The 19245-nt window shown below is 45.0% G+C and overlaps 1 protein-coding gene across 25 annotated transcripts in view; it reads left to right on the top strand.

The window, feature by feature from the left end:
• Positions 1-19245, top strand: part of LOC138503201 (mucin-2-like) — a 1598433-nt gene that overhangs the window by 1153000 nt on the left and 426188 nt on the right. For 23 of the 25 annotated variants that reach the window (XM_069622776.1, XM_069622767.1, XM_069622768.1 and 20 more), the window contains 2 exons: positions 12212-12280; positions 17697-17765. In XM_069622776.1, the coding sequence (XP_069478877.1) occupies positions 12212-12280; positions 17697-17765 (138 nt within the window). Of the gene's footprint in view, positions 1-12207; positions 12281-17696; positions 17766-19245 lie in introns of all 25 variants that reach the window. The other 2 variants (XM_069622760.1, XM_069622774.1) reach the window with 2 other exon arrangements.

Genomic DNA, 19245 nt, shown 5'->3' with positions numbered 1-19245 from the left:
GAGCTACCGCCGCCCACCATCTCATCCCAAAACCAACAGCAAGAAAATCCCCTGGTTCAAACCTATCCTGGTGACTGCCTCCAAAAAGGGGGGGGCGGCCCGGAACCGGAGCCAGGGGAACCCACAATGGCTCTGATCTCCAGTTGCCAAATTTTTCTTTCAGATTCCCATGGCTCTCCACAGAATTCTGCCCAAATCTCTTCTCTAGCAATGTCCAAAACCAGAAAGTTAGCCCACCAGTTGTCCAAAAATGTGCATTATCTGTGCCCCCTTGAGGAGAAGGAGGGAAGATATTATGCCCCAGTACAAGTACAGGGGCAGGGTACAATTTTGGCACTGGTGGACACGGGATCTCAAGCTACCCTTCTGTCCAGAAGGGCCTTTGATGAACTGAATGCAGGAAGGGGAGGGAATTACCAAATTCCTCTCACCTCTCTTCCTGGACAACTCCAGAACTTTGACGGGAAGGAAATTCCCGTCGAGGGGACGGCAGACTTGGACATTAAGATTGGGCGACACAAGTTGAAACACCCGGTCATAGTTGTGACTCCAGAGGGAACCCCTTGTTTACTGGGGAATGACCTCCTGAGGAGGTTGTCACCCTTAATAGATTGCGTAAACAAGGTCCTCTGGACCCAGACTAGCCGACCAATAAAATTAAAACAGAGTGTCAACTATGTTAGTTTAAACGGCACCTGCCACATGGTTGAACAAAAATCTGACCAAGTAGAATTTCACTTCCAGAATAGCCAAATTCCAGACGTTACAGTAATAACAGTAGGACAACAGACTGCTGATGGAGGGTCCTCTCTATTTCTGAAAATCAACCTTCCTTCCAGTCTAAAGTGGTACTCCACGCTGGAAGGAAACATTCTGAGATTCTATACTAATCCACAATCAGAAACTCCCACTCCTATAGTCCAGAAAGATGTGAAATCAGCTCAGAGCCTGGCTGATATTCAGCAAATTGGAGAGCAGTTGTTCATCCCTGTTCAGTTAAATGATGGGAAGGACTCTGTTCTCGCTCGAGTGTGCGTGAACAATGGTAAGAGCTTCATCAGCGAAGCCATGTTTCGCCAACTCCCAAAAGATCCAGCCATTCCCACCTTCAAACTGATAGACAAATGGGAAATGGACCTGGAAGCACCTAATTCCAAACATCTCCTGCCAAGCAGGTGTATGCTCAAAATCTCCATTGGCAACAAGAGCATAGTCCACAATTGTTGGGTCGTGCGAGACGTCCCTGCCGCCTTTTACTTAGGCAGTGACATTCTCAATCGCTTTGCCATGAGTTTGGACCTAATAAACTTCAAAGATTGGTCCCGATTAGCGGATAATCCCATGGGCTTTGATGATCCAGAAAAAGCATTTAGGTCAGCTCAATTGCTACCTTATTCAGTTGAAATTCAGATCAAAGAGGAGGTCACCATCCCAGAAAGGACCCGACAATTCTCCCTGGAAGTGAAAGCTAAAAGAGGACAATATTTGCAAAACCCTGATGCTTACATACATCTAAATGCTTCTCTCCAACAGCAAGGGTTAGGGGTAAACCCAACACCATTAGTCAACATAGAACATGACACCATTCTAATAGAGGTGGATAACAGCGACTTAAAGAGTATTACTCTAGCCGCAGGCACCATTATTGGAATGGCGGTTGATGGCCGACATTTTTCCATTGATTTAGGTAATGAACTGTTAGGGCCAATCCCCAAGGACTGCATTGACAGTGACAGTGAGGACAATACAACACCAGACAGGATTTTTACCCGGCATGGGGGGAACTTCCTGGTGTACACTTCTTGCCCTTATGGTAAGGAAGATGTGACTTGTGACTTCAGAAGGGATGAGGTGATTTTCCAGGTCCATGAGGGCTGCCTTTCCCACCTGAAGCCTCCGGTCCAAATCAGCACTCTGACCAGGGACTTCTCCACCCAGCTGGAGGAGGCCGCTGAGATAGCCAAACCAGAAGTCTTTCCAGGCTTCAGGCAGATGGTGGAAGAGAGAGTCAACCTAGCTGATGCTTGTGTGACTCTGGAACAAAAGCAAAAGTTGAAACAAGTTTTCTTGGATTTCCAAGATCTCTTTGCGGTAGACTCATATGACTGTGGTCGCACTGACATCGACACAACAACAATCCCCACGGACCCTGGCATGACTCCTGGGTTTGTGAAGCAATATCGCTTGCCTCTCGCATCAATGGAGTCCCTTACTGAAATAATTAAGAACCTTGAGTCCCGTGGAATAATCCGTCCAGTCCACAGCACCTTCAATAATCCGGTGCTGGGAATATTGAAGCCAAACGGCCAGTGGAGACTCTGCGCCGACCTCAGGGAGCTCAACAAACGGGTCCATACTTCCCGATGGCCTCTACCCTACATTGACCAAGGGCTGGCCCAGATCCGTGGGTCACAGGTATTCACTGCAATAGACCTGACCAATGGATACTGGACCGTGCCGGTCAGTAGGGAGCACCAATACAAGCTGGCTTTTACCTTTGGGGGCCAGCAATACACATGGACCTGGACTCCCTTCGGATACCTCTACTCCGGCAATGAATTCAACATTTTCCTACACAAGGCCATGCCCGACCTGGGTGCAAGGGGTAACCTGGCTTATGTAGATGATGTCCTCATCAAAAGTTCATCTGTGGAGGAACACATAGCGGAGATCCGTTATGTTCTGACGCAGTTGAGGGCCGCAGGAGCAAAACTTTCCTTTCAGAAAGCACAGTGGTGTAGAACCCGTGTTAATTTCTTGGGGCATGAGATTACTCCTCAGGGTCTCTGTCCCCAGGAAAAGAAAGTGGAAGCACTTCAAAAACTGAAAGACCCCACAACTCTGCGGGAACTAAGGAGCCTCCTTGGACTGACTAATTACAGCAGAAAGTTCATTGAGGGTTACGCAGAGATCACCGGACCCCTGATTCATCTCCTGAAGGGGGGGTCAAGTGGGATTGGCAGATTCTGGGCCAAGTTGGGATATCCGATTACCTCTGGTCCTAATGGCCATCAGATCTACCCCTTCATCTGCAACCAAAATGTCACCATTTGAGTTGATGACTGGACGCAAGATGGTGCTTCCGCAGCATTTGCTCTACAGGACCCAAGAGCAGACACTAATAAATGCCTCCACAACTCATGAGTATGTGGAGAATTTAAGGAAACACCTTCAACATGCTTTTGCTTATGCTCAGCGGAATCTAGAAAGATCAGCTGATAGCATGAAGACCCACTATGACCTGAAGACTTCCAGGAAGGAATATCAGGTGGGGGACCGGGTCTATCTATACAATTTCCAAAGGAACCAGGCCAAGCAACGAAAATCTTTGCCTACATGGAAGGGACCCTTTGAGATTATAGACAAAATCTCCCCTGTGGCCTACAAGATCCGCATCCCCAAAGGCGGTTTGGCAGAGGGGGAAGACAAGTGGGTCCACATTAACCAGTTGAAGTGTTGCCATCCCAGGCACACTCTGCAACAACTGGAGGAATCCTCTGGAATCCTAGAGGGTACTGTCTCAGATTAATTCAGTTGTAACTTAAAATATCCTACATATCGCCTATCAAATTCTCAATGTGGGTGTTTTCGTTTTTGAATGCAAAAAGAAATGTGCATGTTCATATGTTTTGACTACAAATTTATATGCCACCCCACTATATCAATGGTGGGGGAAAAATGTCCATGAATAGGTATTGCCGCTCTTCCTTTGTCGTCCTAGGAGAAAGAAAACCTGGAGACGGGCCAAGGAGGACGATCCGGAGACCGGGAGCAGAGACGCAAGGGGCCCAGTGTACCGTCCAATACTCCCATCAGGAACGGCGAGGAGAACCGATCGATCCGACCGGATGGAGGAAAAGATGCTGAACTGTGCCATCTATTGGAAGAAGATGAGGAAACATCCCAGGTCTTGCGAGTCCCATCAGTGAAACAGAATGGACTTCGCAAGAGTGGGGCTTGTGGGATGTTCTTACCCATGCATCCGAGCCCTACCTCAAAAACTGTGCAGTACTGGCATTGAAAACATCATGACGGCCAGAGCTTCCCAGAAAATGCACAGGGAAATGCATGAAGAATAGGCTGTCACTCATTTTTGCCTATGTTATGGGCACAGAAGGGCACTGCCTAAAACCACCATTGGACTACCCACACAGTAGCCTGAAACCATTGGGAATGGCAATGCTGATTGCCAAAAGCAACCTAGAATTGTGGGGAATTCATTTTCTTAAATCCCAAAAATGGGTGCATTACCAGTACTCACCACTATCAGAAAGCCGGCGTTTTAAAACCACCAGATTTTTTTTTTTTGTGTAAAACTGAATAAATGAACTCAAAGCAGGCCAAAGAAAGACTTACTGAGAGGTGGATACAATGTAAAGTTATATTCTGAAGTGACTTGAATGTTCATAACAAGACTGGCTGAGCTCTGCAGGTCTGCAGCAGCCTAACTGAAACTGGATTTAAAGCTACCAAAAATCGAAAATGTTTAAATTAACTGAGTGACCTACTTTTGAGTGGCACATAGTTTCTCACTGTTGAAATGTCATAGTTTTGAACTTAGAATCATCAGCATTCTAGCTGCATATGTAAACATTGTCTTGACTTAAACTGGGTAACTAAAAGTGACATTAGCTGGGGGCTGGCTTAAGGAACTGAATTCTGCCTACCAGCTACCCCCGACAGGAGATGAGACTTGCACAACAGCTGTGTTCCCAAGCCTAGCTGCCCTTTTGCTGCTCCCACCAAAAGGGATATGACACTTCTCTGATTGAATTACCAAGGGACTGCTAGAGACTAAACATAGGGTCCAGGTAGAGGGTTTATTGAAGTGGCCATAAATGGCTTCCTCTTGAACAATGGGCCTTCCAGGGCCCAGGCAGATGGTTTATTGCAGGGGTAATAAAAATGGCTTCCTCTTGGCAGAAACTGGGAGGGGGAGAAACTGGAGACAGAGGCTGAGCTTGAAGAAAGTGGAAAGACTGGTTTCTGTACCATGTGACCTGAAAAGACACACCCCTGTAGCCAGAATATGGTTTTAGAAAAAGATGAATAACTCGTACTACGGACTTGTCATTATTATTTAAATGATACCATAATTCTTGTGATTTTTCTGCCCACATTTTAAGAGGTTTTTAGAACCGGTGGCATGATCTCGGGGCAAACTAGCAGTTAAGAGGGTATTACTTAAAATGTATGCATGTTAAAAGTCTGATACTTCATCAATTAATGCCTGCATGCCTTGCACACATTTGGGTAAATTTGAGTAAGAATCTGATATTGGTAACTTGACCAAAAAGTGAAATATGTTGCCATTTCTCAATGCAAGCTCCCAGGAAGAGCAGATTTGGACAGGGTATACCTCCTGTGATATGTGATGGGTGCATGTAATTTTAAACAAATGTGTACCTGTGCAAATATGTATTTTGGGTCAAAATATAGATTGTGTGTAATTTGACAGGGGTGGGTTCTCTGTATCATAAACAGACCTCATCATGATGACACTTCCATTTCATTCCCCCAATCAAGGGGAAGAGGAGGAAGTGACCAATGACAAGTGGAGAGGGGTAGGGCCTAGGAAGCTAGCCTCTCCACCCATTTTCAAAACACATAAAAGCAGACAGTCAGGACAGATAGGGAGATTCAATTCCATTTGCTGCGGAGCATGCTGCCGGACCATACCACATCCAGAGATCCAGACTTCAAATCCATCAATCTCCAGAGAAAGCTGTGCAGAAAGATCCAGAAGCAGTGCTGTAACCAGAGATAGCAGAGCTGACCCAGACCACTGTTAGCAGAACCAGAGAGCTGACCCAGATCACTGTGAAGTGCCGAGACCAGACCAGAGTCCAGTCTAAAACCTGACCAGATCCGTGGCGAGGCCCATTCTATTTCTAAATATATTGTGAGTACCTAGCAGAACTGTGCAGAACCAATCTCTTAGTTACAATAATATAATTCAATCTATTTTAATCTAAGTAGAACTGCCTCCTAACTGTCACCTGTCATTTCTAGTTGCTAGCTGTCACTTGTCACTTTGAACTTTAAAATTTCAAATCTGAAAAACGACCTTTACCATATCGCTCATATCTCCGTGACCGTTTGTCTTAGAAACTTGCAGTAACTTTCCTCTGAAAGCTGGGAATCTTGGCTTTTCAACGGACCTAGGACCACATTCCTATTCCATACACTTTTGCCGCAATCGCGAAGAACGCACTCGCGAATTTTGCCGCGATTTGCAAATTTCTCCACGTGTGAAAACAACAGTTTCCTTGCTTTCATTGCTAAAAATTCGTTTGCCTCTTAGGAACCATCCCTGAATCATTGCTAGAGTGAACCTGGACTAATATTAACTAGATACCACTCACCCTGAACCTCTAGAGGGAATTCAAAGCATTTTAGCATATTTTTCACTTCATTGCCAGCACATATAAAAGCATTTTAGCATATTTTTCACTTCATTGCCAGCACATATAAAAGAATTTTGGGCCTGTGTTTCAAACTTCTGTAGTCTAAGCTTGCTGGGGTGAACTGAATTACATTTGATTGCATTTCTGAGAACTGTGTGCTTTCCTTCCATTTCCTTGCATTGCATTAAAGGGGGAGGGGATTGCCAGAGAAAAGTGATTACATTGTTTTGTTGAAATCATATTGAGTATTTTCTGTATTGCATTTTCATTCAACATTACATCCATCTGAACTTATATAAAGCATTCTCTACCACCTTATTCTTCTGTTCCTATTCACAAGTGTGCTAGTGCCAGACTATCCATTATTGATTACTGCTCAGATTAAGTGCGATATTCAATTATTAATTTATTATAAAGCGTGATATATATATATATATATTGTTTAAATTATCAAATAAACCTTTAAACTTGCAAAACAGAACTACTTCTTGGCTCAGTGGGGTCAGGGGGATTCCAAGAGAGGGGTGTTATATAGGGGTAGTCATCCAGAACGCATGAACTGGACATAAAAATATATCAATAAGGGTTTCCATTCAGTATCCCAGACTAGGCATTGACTTAGCTGTAGTGTTGAATTGAATCCTCTTACACCCAAGAAGGCGTCACAGGAGCTACGTCCCTGCATAGATTACCGGGGACTTGATAAGGTAACCATCAAAGACCGATATCCCATGCCTCTCATAACAGAGATCATTCAAGCGGTGCATGGTTCCACCATCTTTACCAAACTTGACCTAAGGAACGCCTATCACCTACTTCGAGTCCAAGCAGGAGATGAGTGGAAGACGGCCTTTCGGACTCCATTCGGACTATCTGAATATCAGGTAATGCCCTTTGGCTTAGTCAATGCTCCTTCCATATTTCAACGCTTCATGGATCGCCTCTTCTCGGATCTTCTATGCCATACTACCATCGTCTACCTGGATGACATTTTAGTGTTTTCTCGGTCACCAGAAGATCACAAAGAACATGTCAGAGAAGTTTTTCAATGTCTAAAAGACAATCATCTTTCCGTCAAGCTGAACAAATGTGTTTTTTCTGCATCCTCTATCTCCTATTTGGGGTTTATCCTTTCCAGCAGGGGTATCTCGATGGACCCACAGAAGGTTTCATCAATTCTGAACTGGCCTTCGCCTAAATCTGTAAAGGAAGTACAGAAGTTTCTAGGTCTTGCAAACTTCTATCGGAAGTTCATTCCAAACTTCTCCCAAAGAGTGTTACCTATCACATCTTTACTCAAGAAGTCTTCTATGCCATTCACTTGGTCTACAGCACCCGAGGAAAGTTTTCGTCTTCTCAAAGAAGACTTCTGCTCCGCTCCCGTTTTACGACAACCGGATCAGAGTCTTCCTTTCATTCTGGAGACTGATGCTTCGGCAGCGGCAGTTATGGCAGTCCTACTTCAAGCACATAACAATCTCGAATATCCTGTCTCTTATTTTTCGAAAACACTCAACACTAGTCAAAAGAATTACTCAGTCATCGAACGAGAACTACTTGCTATGAAGCTGGCGTGTGTCGAGTGGCGACATCTGCTGCAAGGAGGCATATTTCCCTTTACCATCAGGACTGACCACAAGAATCTGTAAGTGTTGAAACAGTTCGAGTGTTACAATACCCGGCAAGCAAGATGGGCACACTTTTTTGCGCAATTCGCCTTCAACATCACCTACATTCCTGGAGAACAGAACTTGGTGGCAGACGCACTTTCTCGTCGTAGTGATTACCTAGCAGAGACAGAAGGCACCAGAGAATTGATGTTTCCCAAGACCAAGCAGATCGGAGAGCTTTCTACGTTCCTTAAACAAGTCAGAGATACTTCTAGAGGAAACTTAGAAGGGGATCTCCACCCCATAGATACCACGTACGACATCAAGGATGGGTTCTATCTGGTAAAAGATAGATTGTATCTACCCACGTCAGACCAGAGGAAGACGGCGCTGTTATGGTGTAACGATTCTAAGATTGCAGGACATAGAGGCATCAAAGGAACCCAGGAATACCTCCTAAGGCACTTTTATTGGCCTAACATGAAGGAGGACGCCGAAGGGTATGTACGGTCCTGTCTTATTTGTCTCCGCAACAAAGTGTCCCACCAAAAACCAATAGGATTGTTGGAGTCTGAGGACGTTCCTGCAGGTCCTTGGTACACCATTTCCACGGATTTCATCGTCGAGTTACCTATGTCTCAGGGTTGCACTTGTATCATGGTGGTGGTAGACTCCTTCTCCAAAATGGCTCATTTCTCCCCCCTATCTGGTATTCCCTCCGCTGTTGAAATGGCTGAGGTGTTTCTGAAGGATGTATTTCGCCTACACGGAATACCCACTAAGATCATTTCTGATCGGGGAAGCCAATAAACCTCACGCTTTTGGAAGGCCTTTTGTGAGAAGTTAGGCATTGAGAGAGCCTTATCTTCGGGTTTCCGCCCTCAGACCAATGGTCAGACGGAGCGACTTAATGGAACCCTCGAACAATACCTAAGATGTTTCATAAACCTACAACAGGACAATTGGGTTCCCCTTTTACCCTTGGCCGAGTTCTCATATAACAATTCCGTTCATTGTGCACTTGGTATAAGTCCTTTCTTTTGCACCTATGGCTATCATCCACATTCCATTCCACCCATCTCTTTAACCTCCTCTCACATTCCCTCGGTTGATTCTTCCCTTTCTCACATTCAGAAGGTTCATGAAGAGGCTAAGTTGAGTCTCCAGGAGGCGCAAGACCGTTATAAAACCCAGGCTAACAAACATCGCAGACAAGTCCCAGGGTGGGAAGTAGGATCCCGAGTCATGCTGTCTACGAAATGTTTACCCCGGTGGGTACATCCCTCTAAATTCTCTCCCAAGTTCTTAGGTCCATACAAGATCACACAGAAAATAAATCCTGTTGCATTTCGTCTTCAACTTCCTGTTAGTCTACGAAGGGTTCATCCCGTATTTCACACATCTCAATTAAAACCCTTTGTAGAAGATATCTGGTCCCGGAAATCTAAACCCAATCCTCTGCCTACTGACCCTGCACAAGAAGAGTTTGAAGTCGCTCAGATATACGATTCGTGATATCATAGGGGTAGACTGGAATATTTGGTAAGATGGAAGGGGTACCCCTGTTCTGAAAATACTTGGGAGCCCAAATCCCACATTAACGCCCTCGATTGTCACGTCGGTTCCACCGTTTCCATCCAGGTAAACCAGGGGGGGGGTGGGCCTTTGGAGGGGGCATACTGTCACATCGTGGGGAAGATGGCGAGTCTGGAATCGTTATCGCCGTGGCCCGCCATAGAGCTTCCGTCACGTTCTTCTCCCCAACGTGCTTGCAGGTCTAGTCTTTCCCCGCTCGCATACGCGACCGGGAGCTTTTAACCCTCAGCTTCCGGGTCGCGTACGCGTTGCAACGCTCCCTTGATTCCGCTTGTTTTTGCCACGCTTGGTTGCTTTCTGTGTAAATCTCTCTCTGCTCTTTCTGTTTCTTTCGTGCTTAACTTTTTCTCTTCCCTTTTCATCACGTCTCTCTCTCTTTCTTCGGCCCGTCTACCCCCCTTTTTCCTCTCTCCGCCCTCGTTCTGCTTTTCCCTCCTTCTTCTCCCCCTTTTCTGTGAAGCTTTTCTTCCTCCTGGGTGCCGTCCTTGCCTGCTTATTGGACTGCCTCTGCCTCCCGTTTTTTGTGAACATTTCATCTTCCTGTGTACCGACCTTGCCTGCTTATTGGACTGCCTCTGCCTCCCGTTTTTTGTGAACTTTTCATCTTCCTGTGTACCGACCTTGCCTGCTCATTGGACTGCCTTCGCCTTCCGTTTCTGTGAACATTTATCCTTCCTGTGTGCCGACCCAGCCTGCTAACGGATCACAGCCTGAAATCATCTTATAGGGGTTTTTTGTGCCTTGGGCTTTTTCCCCTGATCCGACGGTCACGGAAGATCTTTCACCGCCTTACCTATACGGTGTCGCGGTGGCGTCCTTTCGTGGCCGTCCATACCTTCATAAAAAAAAGGAGAAACCAGGAAACAAGGAAGAAAAGAAAACCAGGAGAAAAGACAGAGGTGAGGAGGAGGGGGAGGGTTTTGAGACCGAAACTTCATTTGAAGAAGAGGACATAGCTGACCCTTGTGATAGTCTACATCCAGAGGCTTTGAGATAGGCAGATACTTATTAACCGTGCTTTTCAGACTGCCCAAATCTTCTCTTAAATATAAACCCTTAAAAAGATATGTAGCACCCCTAAGAATTGATTCTGGATGCTCAGGCATTCTAGCAAGGCCTAACAATGTAAGATGTCTTTAATGTGTTCAAGTAAGGTGATTTCTCGATGTAAAGTTTGACAACCTCTCCTTGCTAATTTAGGGCCCAATTCATAGACAATGTGCAAAAATCCTGCAATCCTGCAATGCCCCTGCTCTCCCGCAGGAATCGGCTTTGCGTGCTCTGCGTATCCATGGAATTTAACTGGCAAACAAACCCAATGAACAAAGAAAATCGAGTGGCCCGTGAAACGCCGCCGACACGTCCCCAGGCAAAGCCAATACAGCCACATATACCATCTTTTGTGACCTCCTCATCTGCAACATCAAGCAACCTGGCAATACTGCGTGCAATCCCCCCGCAACCAAGGCAGCACCCTGGCAACAATGCGTGGGTTCCCTGTAACTAATAAGAGCAGCCCGACAATATGCATATTTTTCATAACTGTAGTTGGTCCCCGGTAAATCTGTGTGCGAACCCCCGTAAACTGTGGCTGCACCCCGCTAATCTACATATGTGCATCCATAATTGCGATTGGCACCCCAACTGCATGTCCGCACCCCTCAATTCCCTATCGGACATTACCTTTGTGCAGTGATTCGCAATAGGTATTTTGCACATGCTTTCATGTCGCGGTGTGCTCTGGAGCTTTGCATGCTGTGTTCCCTGACGTAACATTGCGCGGTCAGATCCATGAATACACTTGGTTTAGCGCAGTGCTGGGCATGCGCTTTGCTCACATGGCCCATCCCTCGACACACCCATGTTCTTCGTCATTTTGCGTAGGGAAAAGGGAATATGCATGTTCCGCCCTCTATTTAAATCTTTGCGCAGGCCTGAACCACACTCTGCGTGAAGTGTTGTGGATAGCGTTCAACATAACCCAAAGACCTGTACAAAGTCCCTGCAAGTTCCCAAAAAGGCCTGCAAAGTCGATTCCATGAATCGACGCTGAGGGTTTGGTGCGCTGAATACGGTCAAAGTTAATATTCAGCCTGCCTGAAATTCCATTAATCAGGCCCTTAGTAAGATCCACCACCTCATTATTCTATATCATACATCCAAATCTCTAAGGAACAAGTGCAGTTAGGTCAGCTATGTATGTTAAATCCAATTCAGTATGCAAAATAAATGTTGCATAAAAGGCTGGGATCCGCAAAAGCTGTCAGTCAAAAAAAGCCTGCGCTCTTTGTAGCAGAGCTGGATGCGCAAATCCCTACACCGAATCCCTATAAAGTCCCACTGGAAGGCTCTTGATCATGCACACTTAAGTCATGTGATTAACATTACAGCTTGCCCTATTCTTAGAGAGCCTAAACATGCCACTGTTCATCTCCTTTGTCTCACATTCTCTTATTTTGTGGCCTGATGATCTGTTGTTACTTCTGAAGCACTCCATTATGCATCTGTATTGTTGTATACCTCTGTAAAGCTTGAAGCTAGTACGTGCTCAATAAAAACCATAATAATAATAATAAAAAATATGCTTCTCTATGACAGTGACATCAACAGAATTAACGACAACAGCAGAAACACCAACAACACTAGTGACAGAAGGAACAACAACAGGTAACTGCAAGTTCCATCAGATTATACTTTGTAGGGATGATGATTGTTTATGGTGCTTGTAACAGTAAATTCTGGGTGCTGGAGACAGCATATTATATAGGGGCTCTGCGCTTTGGATCTTAGTATGGAAGTGAAGTCAATTTGACGGCTAAATGTGAGAGGGTTGATGAGCCTATGACCAAATCAACAGTGGATACAATGATGGGTTAACAAAGAGAAGCAGTGGGAGGCTTTACAAAGATGAACAAATGAAGGAATGGATGGATGGCCACAACTAGATGGACGTGCCAAGAATTGATCTACAAAGACAAGGACAGATGTCGATGAATAAGTGTAAGCAGGTAGTGGCAATGCATTGATGGTTGCAACTGGAATGCATATTGGGAAGATTTGGTGAAAATTGAGAGCAGTACCACCACTAATGAACCTGGACATAAGAAAGGAGAGTACGTCATCCCTGCCCTGATTCCCATCCACTGACTTGTGTTAGAAACAGACTTAGATCACTCTGTCTGAAATCCATATGCATGGGACAATCTCTCTCCAGATACTCCCGAGTATTCACTTGGATCCTCCAACCCCAACGTAATTATAACAGCCACTTCCAACTATCCCGGAGGCCGTTTTTCACCCAAGCACCCAAACTCTGGAACAACATCTCTGGCACCATCTGAGACTTACTAATTCAAGAAAGACATCAAGGCTGTGCTTTTCTCCTGCTATCTGAGTTCCATTTTGATTCTCATGTTTTCCTGCGTTGGGTATTGTTACAGCACATATCTTGATCACCTGGTACTGTGACAAAAGTAATATTGTAATATGCACAATGCACATGTTATAAATAAATAAATAACCTGCAAGAGACTCCTGATGCTGAAAGTTACCATATCATTTTCTATCACTTTAAACAAGTATATCCTGGATAACAAACTGATCCCGATTTTAGGGTTGGGATCTGTATGAAGGAAACACTAAAGCCCTTCACAGATTTTGCATCCTTAGGAGACAAGAAGAGTTATCAATAATTCTCACAGAGAGCCTGACCACTTGTACCTTTACAAATGGGGTAAGTCAAAGCAGCAACCAAGACCCCTATCCCCAGACCCAGAGAGATGCATTTTCTAGTTATGAAAGAATGAGTTGTATATCCCTGACAAGAAAGTGTGAGGTTGCCTTAATAGTTTGTTTTCCACCCGAGAGGTCTACTGCTATCAACATTTGAATATGGGCATGACTTGTGGAAAACACACAAACACATAAGGTGGCCCATTTAGTGCCAGTAGTTCCTTATAACATGCCCTACCTTCGCTACATTTTTGACTACATGATGTTTACAACACTTGTGGGCATCACAAGAGTTTGGCGGTATTAGCGGTGGTAATATTGCCAAATGGAATTACTTAATATCGATGATTATGCACAGTGGTTAAACAGGTATCATTTGGAAATGCCCCATGATTTACCATTACCACCATGCAGTGTGCCCAACAAAATGGCAGAAGAGCACAATGTAAGACCGCTGTACATTGCATTTCATAATCAATCCTTTCTTTGCTTCAGAATATCATGCGCCATTAAAAAACAATTTTAAATACATTAAGAGGAAGACGGCGCTGTTATGGTGTAACGATTCTAAGATTGCAGGACATAGAGGCATCAAAGGAACCCAGGAATACCTCCTAAGGCACTTTTATTGGCCTAACATGAAGGAGGACGCCGAAGGGTATGTACGGTCCTGTCTTATTTGTCTCCGCAACAAAGTGTCCCACCAAAAACCAATAGGATTGTTGGAGTCTGATGACGTTCCTGCAGGTCCTTGGTACACCATTTCCACGGATTTCATCGTCGAGTTACCTATGTCTCAGGGTTGCACTTGTATCATGGTGGTGGTAGACTCCTTCTCCAAAATGGCTCATTTCTCCCCCCTATCTGGTATTCCCTCCGCTGTTGAAATGGCTGAGGTGTTTCTGAAGGATGTATTTCGCCTACACGGAATACCCACTAAGATCATTTCTGATCGGGGAAGCCAATAAACCTCACGCTTTTGGAAGGCCTTTTGTGAGAAGTTAGGCATTGAGAGAGCCTTATCTTTGGGTTTCCGCCCTCAGACCAATGGTCAGACGGAGCGACTTAATGGAACCCTCGAACAATACCTAAGATGTTTCATAAACCTACAACAGGACAATTGGGTTCCCCTTTTACCCTTGGCCGAGTTCTCATATAACAATTCCGTTCATTGTGCACTTGGTATAAGTCCTTTCTTTTGCACCTATGGCTATCATCCACATTCCATTCCACCCATCTCTTTAACCTCCTCTCACATTCCCTCGGTTGATTCTTCCCTTTCTCACATTCAGAAGGTTCATGAAGAGGCTAAGTTGAGTCTCCAGGAGGCGCAAGACCGTTATAAAACCCAGGCTAACAAACATCGCAGACAAGTCCCAGGGTGGGAAGTAGGATCCCGAGTCATGCTGTCTACGAAATGTTTACCCCGGTGGGTACATCCCTCTAAATTCTCTCCCAAGTTCTTAGGTCCATACAAGATCACACACAAAATAAATCCTGTTGCATTTCGTCTTCAACTTCCTGTTAGTCTACGAAGGGTTCATCCCGTATTTCACACATCTCAATTAAAACCCTTTGTAGAAGATATCTGGTCCCGGAAATCTAAACCCAATCCTCTGCCTACTGACCCTGCACAAGAAGAGTTTGAAGTCGCTCAGATATACGATTCGTGATATCATAGGGGTAGACTGGAATATTTGGTAAGATGGAAGGGGTACCCCTGTTCTGAAAATACTTGGGAGCCCAAATCCCACATTAACGCCCTCGATTGTCACGTCGGTTCCACCGTTTCCATCCAGGTAAACCAGGGGGGGGTGGGCCTTTGGAGGGGGCATACTGTCACATCGTGGGGAAGATGGCGAGTCTGGAATCGTTATCGCCGTGGCCCGCCATAGAGCTTCCGTCACGTTCTTCTCCCCAACGTGCTTGCAGGTCTAGTCTTTCCCCGCTCGCATACGCGACCGGGAGCTTTTAACCCTCAGCTTCCGGGTCGCGTACGCGTTGCAACGCTCCCTTGATTCCGCTTGTTTTTGCCACGCTTGGTTGCTTTCTGTGTAAATCTCTCTCTGCTCTTTCTGTTTCTTTCGTGCTTAACTTTTTCTCTTCCCTTTTCATCACGTCTCTCTCTCTTTCTTCGGCCCGTCTACCCCCCTTTTTCCTCTCTCCGCCCTCGTTCTGCTTTTCCCTCCTTCTTCTCCCCCTTTTCTGTGAAGCTTTTCTTCCTCCTGGGTGCCGTCCTTGCCTGCTTATTGGACTGCCTCTGCCTCCCGTTTTTTGTGAACATTTCATCTTCCTGTGTACCGACCTTGCCTGCTTATTGGACTGCCTCTGCCTCCCGTTTTTTGTGAACTTTTCATCTTCCTGTGTACCGACCTTGCCTGCTCATTGGACTGCCTTCGCCTTCCGTTTCTGTGAACATTTATCCTTCCTGTGTGCCGACCCAGCCTGCTAACGGATCACAGCCTGAAATCATCTTATAGGGGTTTTTTGTGCCTTGGGCTTTTTCCCCTGATCCGACGGTCACGGAAGATCTTTCACCGCCTTACCTATACGGTGTCGCGGTGGCGTCCTTTCGTGGCCGTCCATACCTTCATAAAAAAAAGGAGAAACCAGGAAACAAGGAAGAAAAGAAAACCAGGAGAAAAGACAGAGGTGAGGAGGAGGGGGAGGGTTTTGAGACCGAAACTTCATTTGAAGAAGAGGACATAGCTGACCCTTGTGATAGTCTACATCCAGAGGCTTTGAGATAGGCAGATACTTATTAACCGTGCTTTTCAGACTGCCCAAATCTTCTCTTAAATATAAACCCTTAAAAAGATATGTAGCACCCCTAAGAATTGATTCTGGATGCTCAGGCATTCTAGCAAGGCCTAACAATGTAAGATGTCTTTAATGTGTTCAAGTAAGGTGATTTCTCGATGTAAAGTTTGACAACCTCTCCTTGCTAATTTAGGGCCCAATTCATAGACAATGTGCAAAAATCCTGCAATCCTGCAATGCCCCTGCTCTCCCGCAGGAATCGGCTTTGCGTGCTCTGCGTATCCATGGAATTTAACTGGCAAACAAACCCAATGAACAAAGAAAATCGAGTGGCCCGTGAAACGCCGCCGACACGTCCCCAGGCAAAGCCAATACAGCCACATATACCATCTTTTGTGACCTCCTCATCTGCAACATCAAGCAACCTGGCAATACTGCGTGCAATCCCCCCGCAACCAAGGCAGCACCCTGGCAACAATGCGTGGGTTCCCTGTAACTAATAAGAGCAGCCCGACAATATGCATATTTTTCATAACTGTAGTTGGTCCCCGGTAAATCTGTGTGCGAACCCCCGTAAACTGTGGCTGCACCCCGCTAATCTACATATGTGCATCCATAATTGCGATTGGCACCCCAACTGCATGTCCGCACCCCTCAATTCCCTATCGGACATTACCTTTGTGCAGTGATTCGCAATAGGTATTTTGCACATGCTTTCATGTCGCGGTGTGCTCTGGAGCTTTGCATGCTGTGTTCCCTGACGTAACATTGCGCGGTCAGATCCATGAATACACTTGGTTTAGCGCAGTGCTGGGCATGCGCTTTGCTCACATGGCCCATCCCTCGACACACCCATGTTCTTCGTCATTTTGCGTAGGGAAAAGGGAATATGCATGTTCCGCCCTCTATTTAAATCTTTGCGCAGGCCTGAACCACACTCTGCGTGAAGTGTTGTGGATAGCGTTCAACATAACCCAAAGACCTGTACAAAGTCCCTGCAAGTTCCCAAAAAGGCCTGCAAAGTCGATTCCATGAATCGACGCTGAGGGTTTGGTGCGCTGAATACGGTCAAAGTTAATATTCAGCCTGCCTGAAATTCCATTAATCAGGCCCTTAGTAAGATCCACCACCTCATTATTCTATATCATACATCCAAATCTCTAAGGAACAAGTGCAGTTAGGTCAGCTATGTATGTTAAATCCAATTCAGTATGCAAAATAAATGTTGCATAAAAGGCTGGGATCCGCAAAAGCTGTCAGTCAAAAAAAGCCTGCGCTCTTTGTAGCAGAGCTGGATGCGCAAATCCCTACACCGAATCCCTATAAAGTCCCACTGGAAGGCTCTTGATCATGCACACTTAAGTCATGTGATTAACATTACAGCTTGCCCTATTCTTAGAGAGCCTAAACATGCCACTGTTCATCTCCTTTGTCTCACATTCTCTTATTTTGTGGCCTGATGATCTGTTGTTACTTCTGAAGCACTCCATTATGCATCTGTATTGTTGTATACCTCTGTAAAGCTTGAAGCTAGTACGTGCTCAATAAAAACCATAATAATAATAATAAAAAATATGCTTCTCTATGACAGTGACATCAACAGAATTAACGACAACAGCAGAAACACCAACAACACTAGTGACAGAAGGAACAACAACAGGTAACTGCAAGTTCCATCAGATTATACTTTGTAGGGATGATGATTGTTTATGGTGCTTGTAACAGTAAATTCTGGGTGCTGGAGACAGCATATTATATAGGGGCTCTGCGCTTTGGATCTTAGTATGGAAGTGAAGTCAATTTGACGGCTAAATGTGAGAGGGTTGATGAGCCTATGACCAAATCAACAGTGGATACAATGATGGGTTAACAAAGAGAAGCAGTGGGAGGCTTTACAAAGATGAACAAATGAAGGAATGGATGGATGGCCACAACTAGATGGACGTGCCAAGAATTGATCTACAAAGACAAGGACAGATGTCGATGAATAAGTGTAAGCAGGTAGTGGCAATGCATTGATGGTTGCAACTGGAATGCATATTGGGAAGATTTGGTGAAAATTGAGAGCAGTACCACCACTAATGAACCTGGACATAAGAAAGGAGAGTACGTCATCCCTGCCCTGATTCCCATCCACTGACTTGTGTTAGAAACAGACTTAGATCACTCTGTCTGAAATCCATATGCATGGGACAATCTCTCTCCAGATACTCCCGAGTATTCACTTGGATCCTCCAACCCCAACGTAATTATAACAGCCACTTCCAACTATCCCGGAGGCCGTTTTTCACCCAAGCACCCAAACTCTGGAACAACATCTCTGGCACCATCTGAGACTTACTAATTCAAGAAAGACATCAAGGCTGTGCTTTTCTCCTGCTATCTGAGTTCCATTTTGATTCTCATGTTTTCCTGCGTTGGGTATTGTTACAGCACATATCTTGATCACCTGGTACTGTGACAAAAGTAATATTGTAATATGCACAATGCACATGTTATAAATAAATAAATAACCTGCAAGAGACTCCTGATGCTGAAAGTTACCATATCATTTTCTATCACTTTAAACAAGTATATCCTGGATAACAAACTGATCCCGATTTTAGGGTTGGGATCTGTATGAAGGAAACACTAAAGCCCTTCACAGATTTTGCATCCTTAGGAGACAAGAAGAGTTATCAATAATTCTCACAGAGAGCCTGACCACTTGTACCTTTACAAATGGGGTAAGTCAAAGCAGCAACCAAGACCCCTATCCCCAGACCCAGAGAGATGCATTTTCTAGTTATGAAAGAATGAGTTGTATATCCCTGACAAGAAAGTGTGAGGTTGCCTTAATAGTTTGTGTTCCACCCGAGAGGTCTACTGCTATCAACATTTGAATATGGGCATGACTTGTGGAAAACACACAAACACATAAGGTGGCCCATTTAGTGCCAGTAGTTCCTTATAACATGCCCTACCTTCGCTACACTTTTGACTACATGATGTTTACAACACTTGTGGGCATCACAAGAGTTTGGCGGTATTAGCGGTGGTAATATTGCCAAATGGAATTATTTAATATCGATGATTATGCACAGTGGTTAAACAGGTATCATTTGGAAATGCCCCATGATTTACCATTACCACCATGCAGT

This window comes from Ambystoma mexicanum, chromosome 11 (genome assembly GCF_040938575.1).
Source record: "Ambystoma mexicanum isolate Mex_15411 chromosome 11, UKY_AmexF1_1, whole genome shotgun sequence".
Lineage (NCBI taxonomy): Eukaryota > Metazoa > Chordata > Amphibia > Caudata > Ambystomatidae > Ambystoma > Ambystoma mexicanum.
Note: the sequence above shows the minus strand (reverse complement) of the source record. Positions and strands in the feature narration are given on the sequence as shown.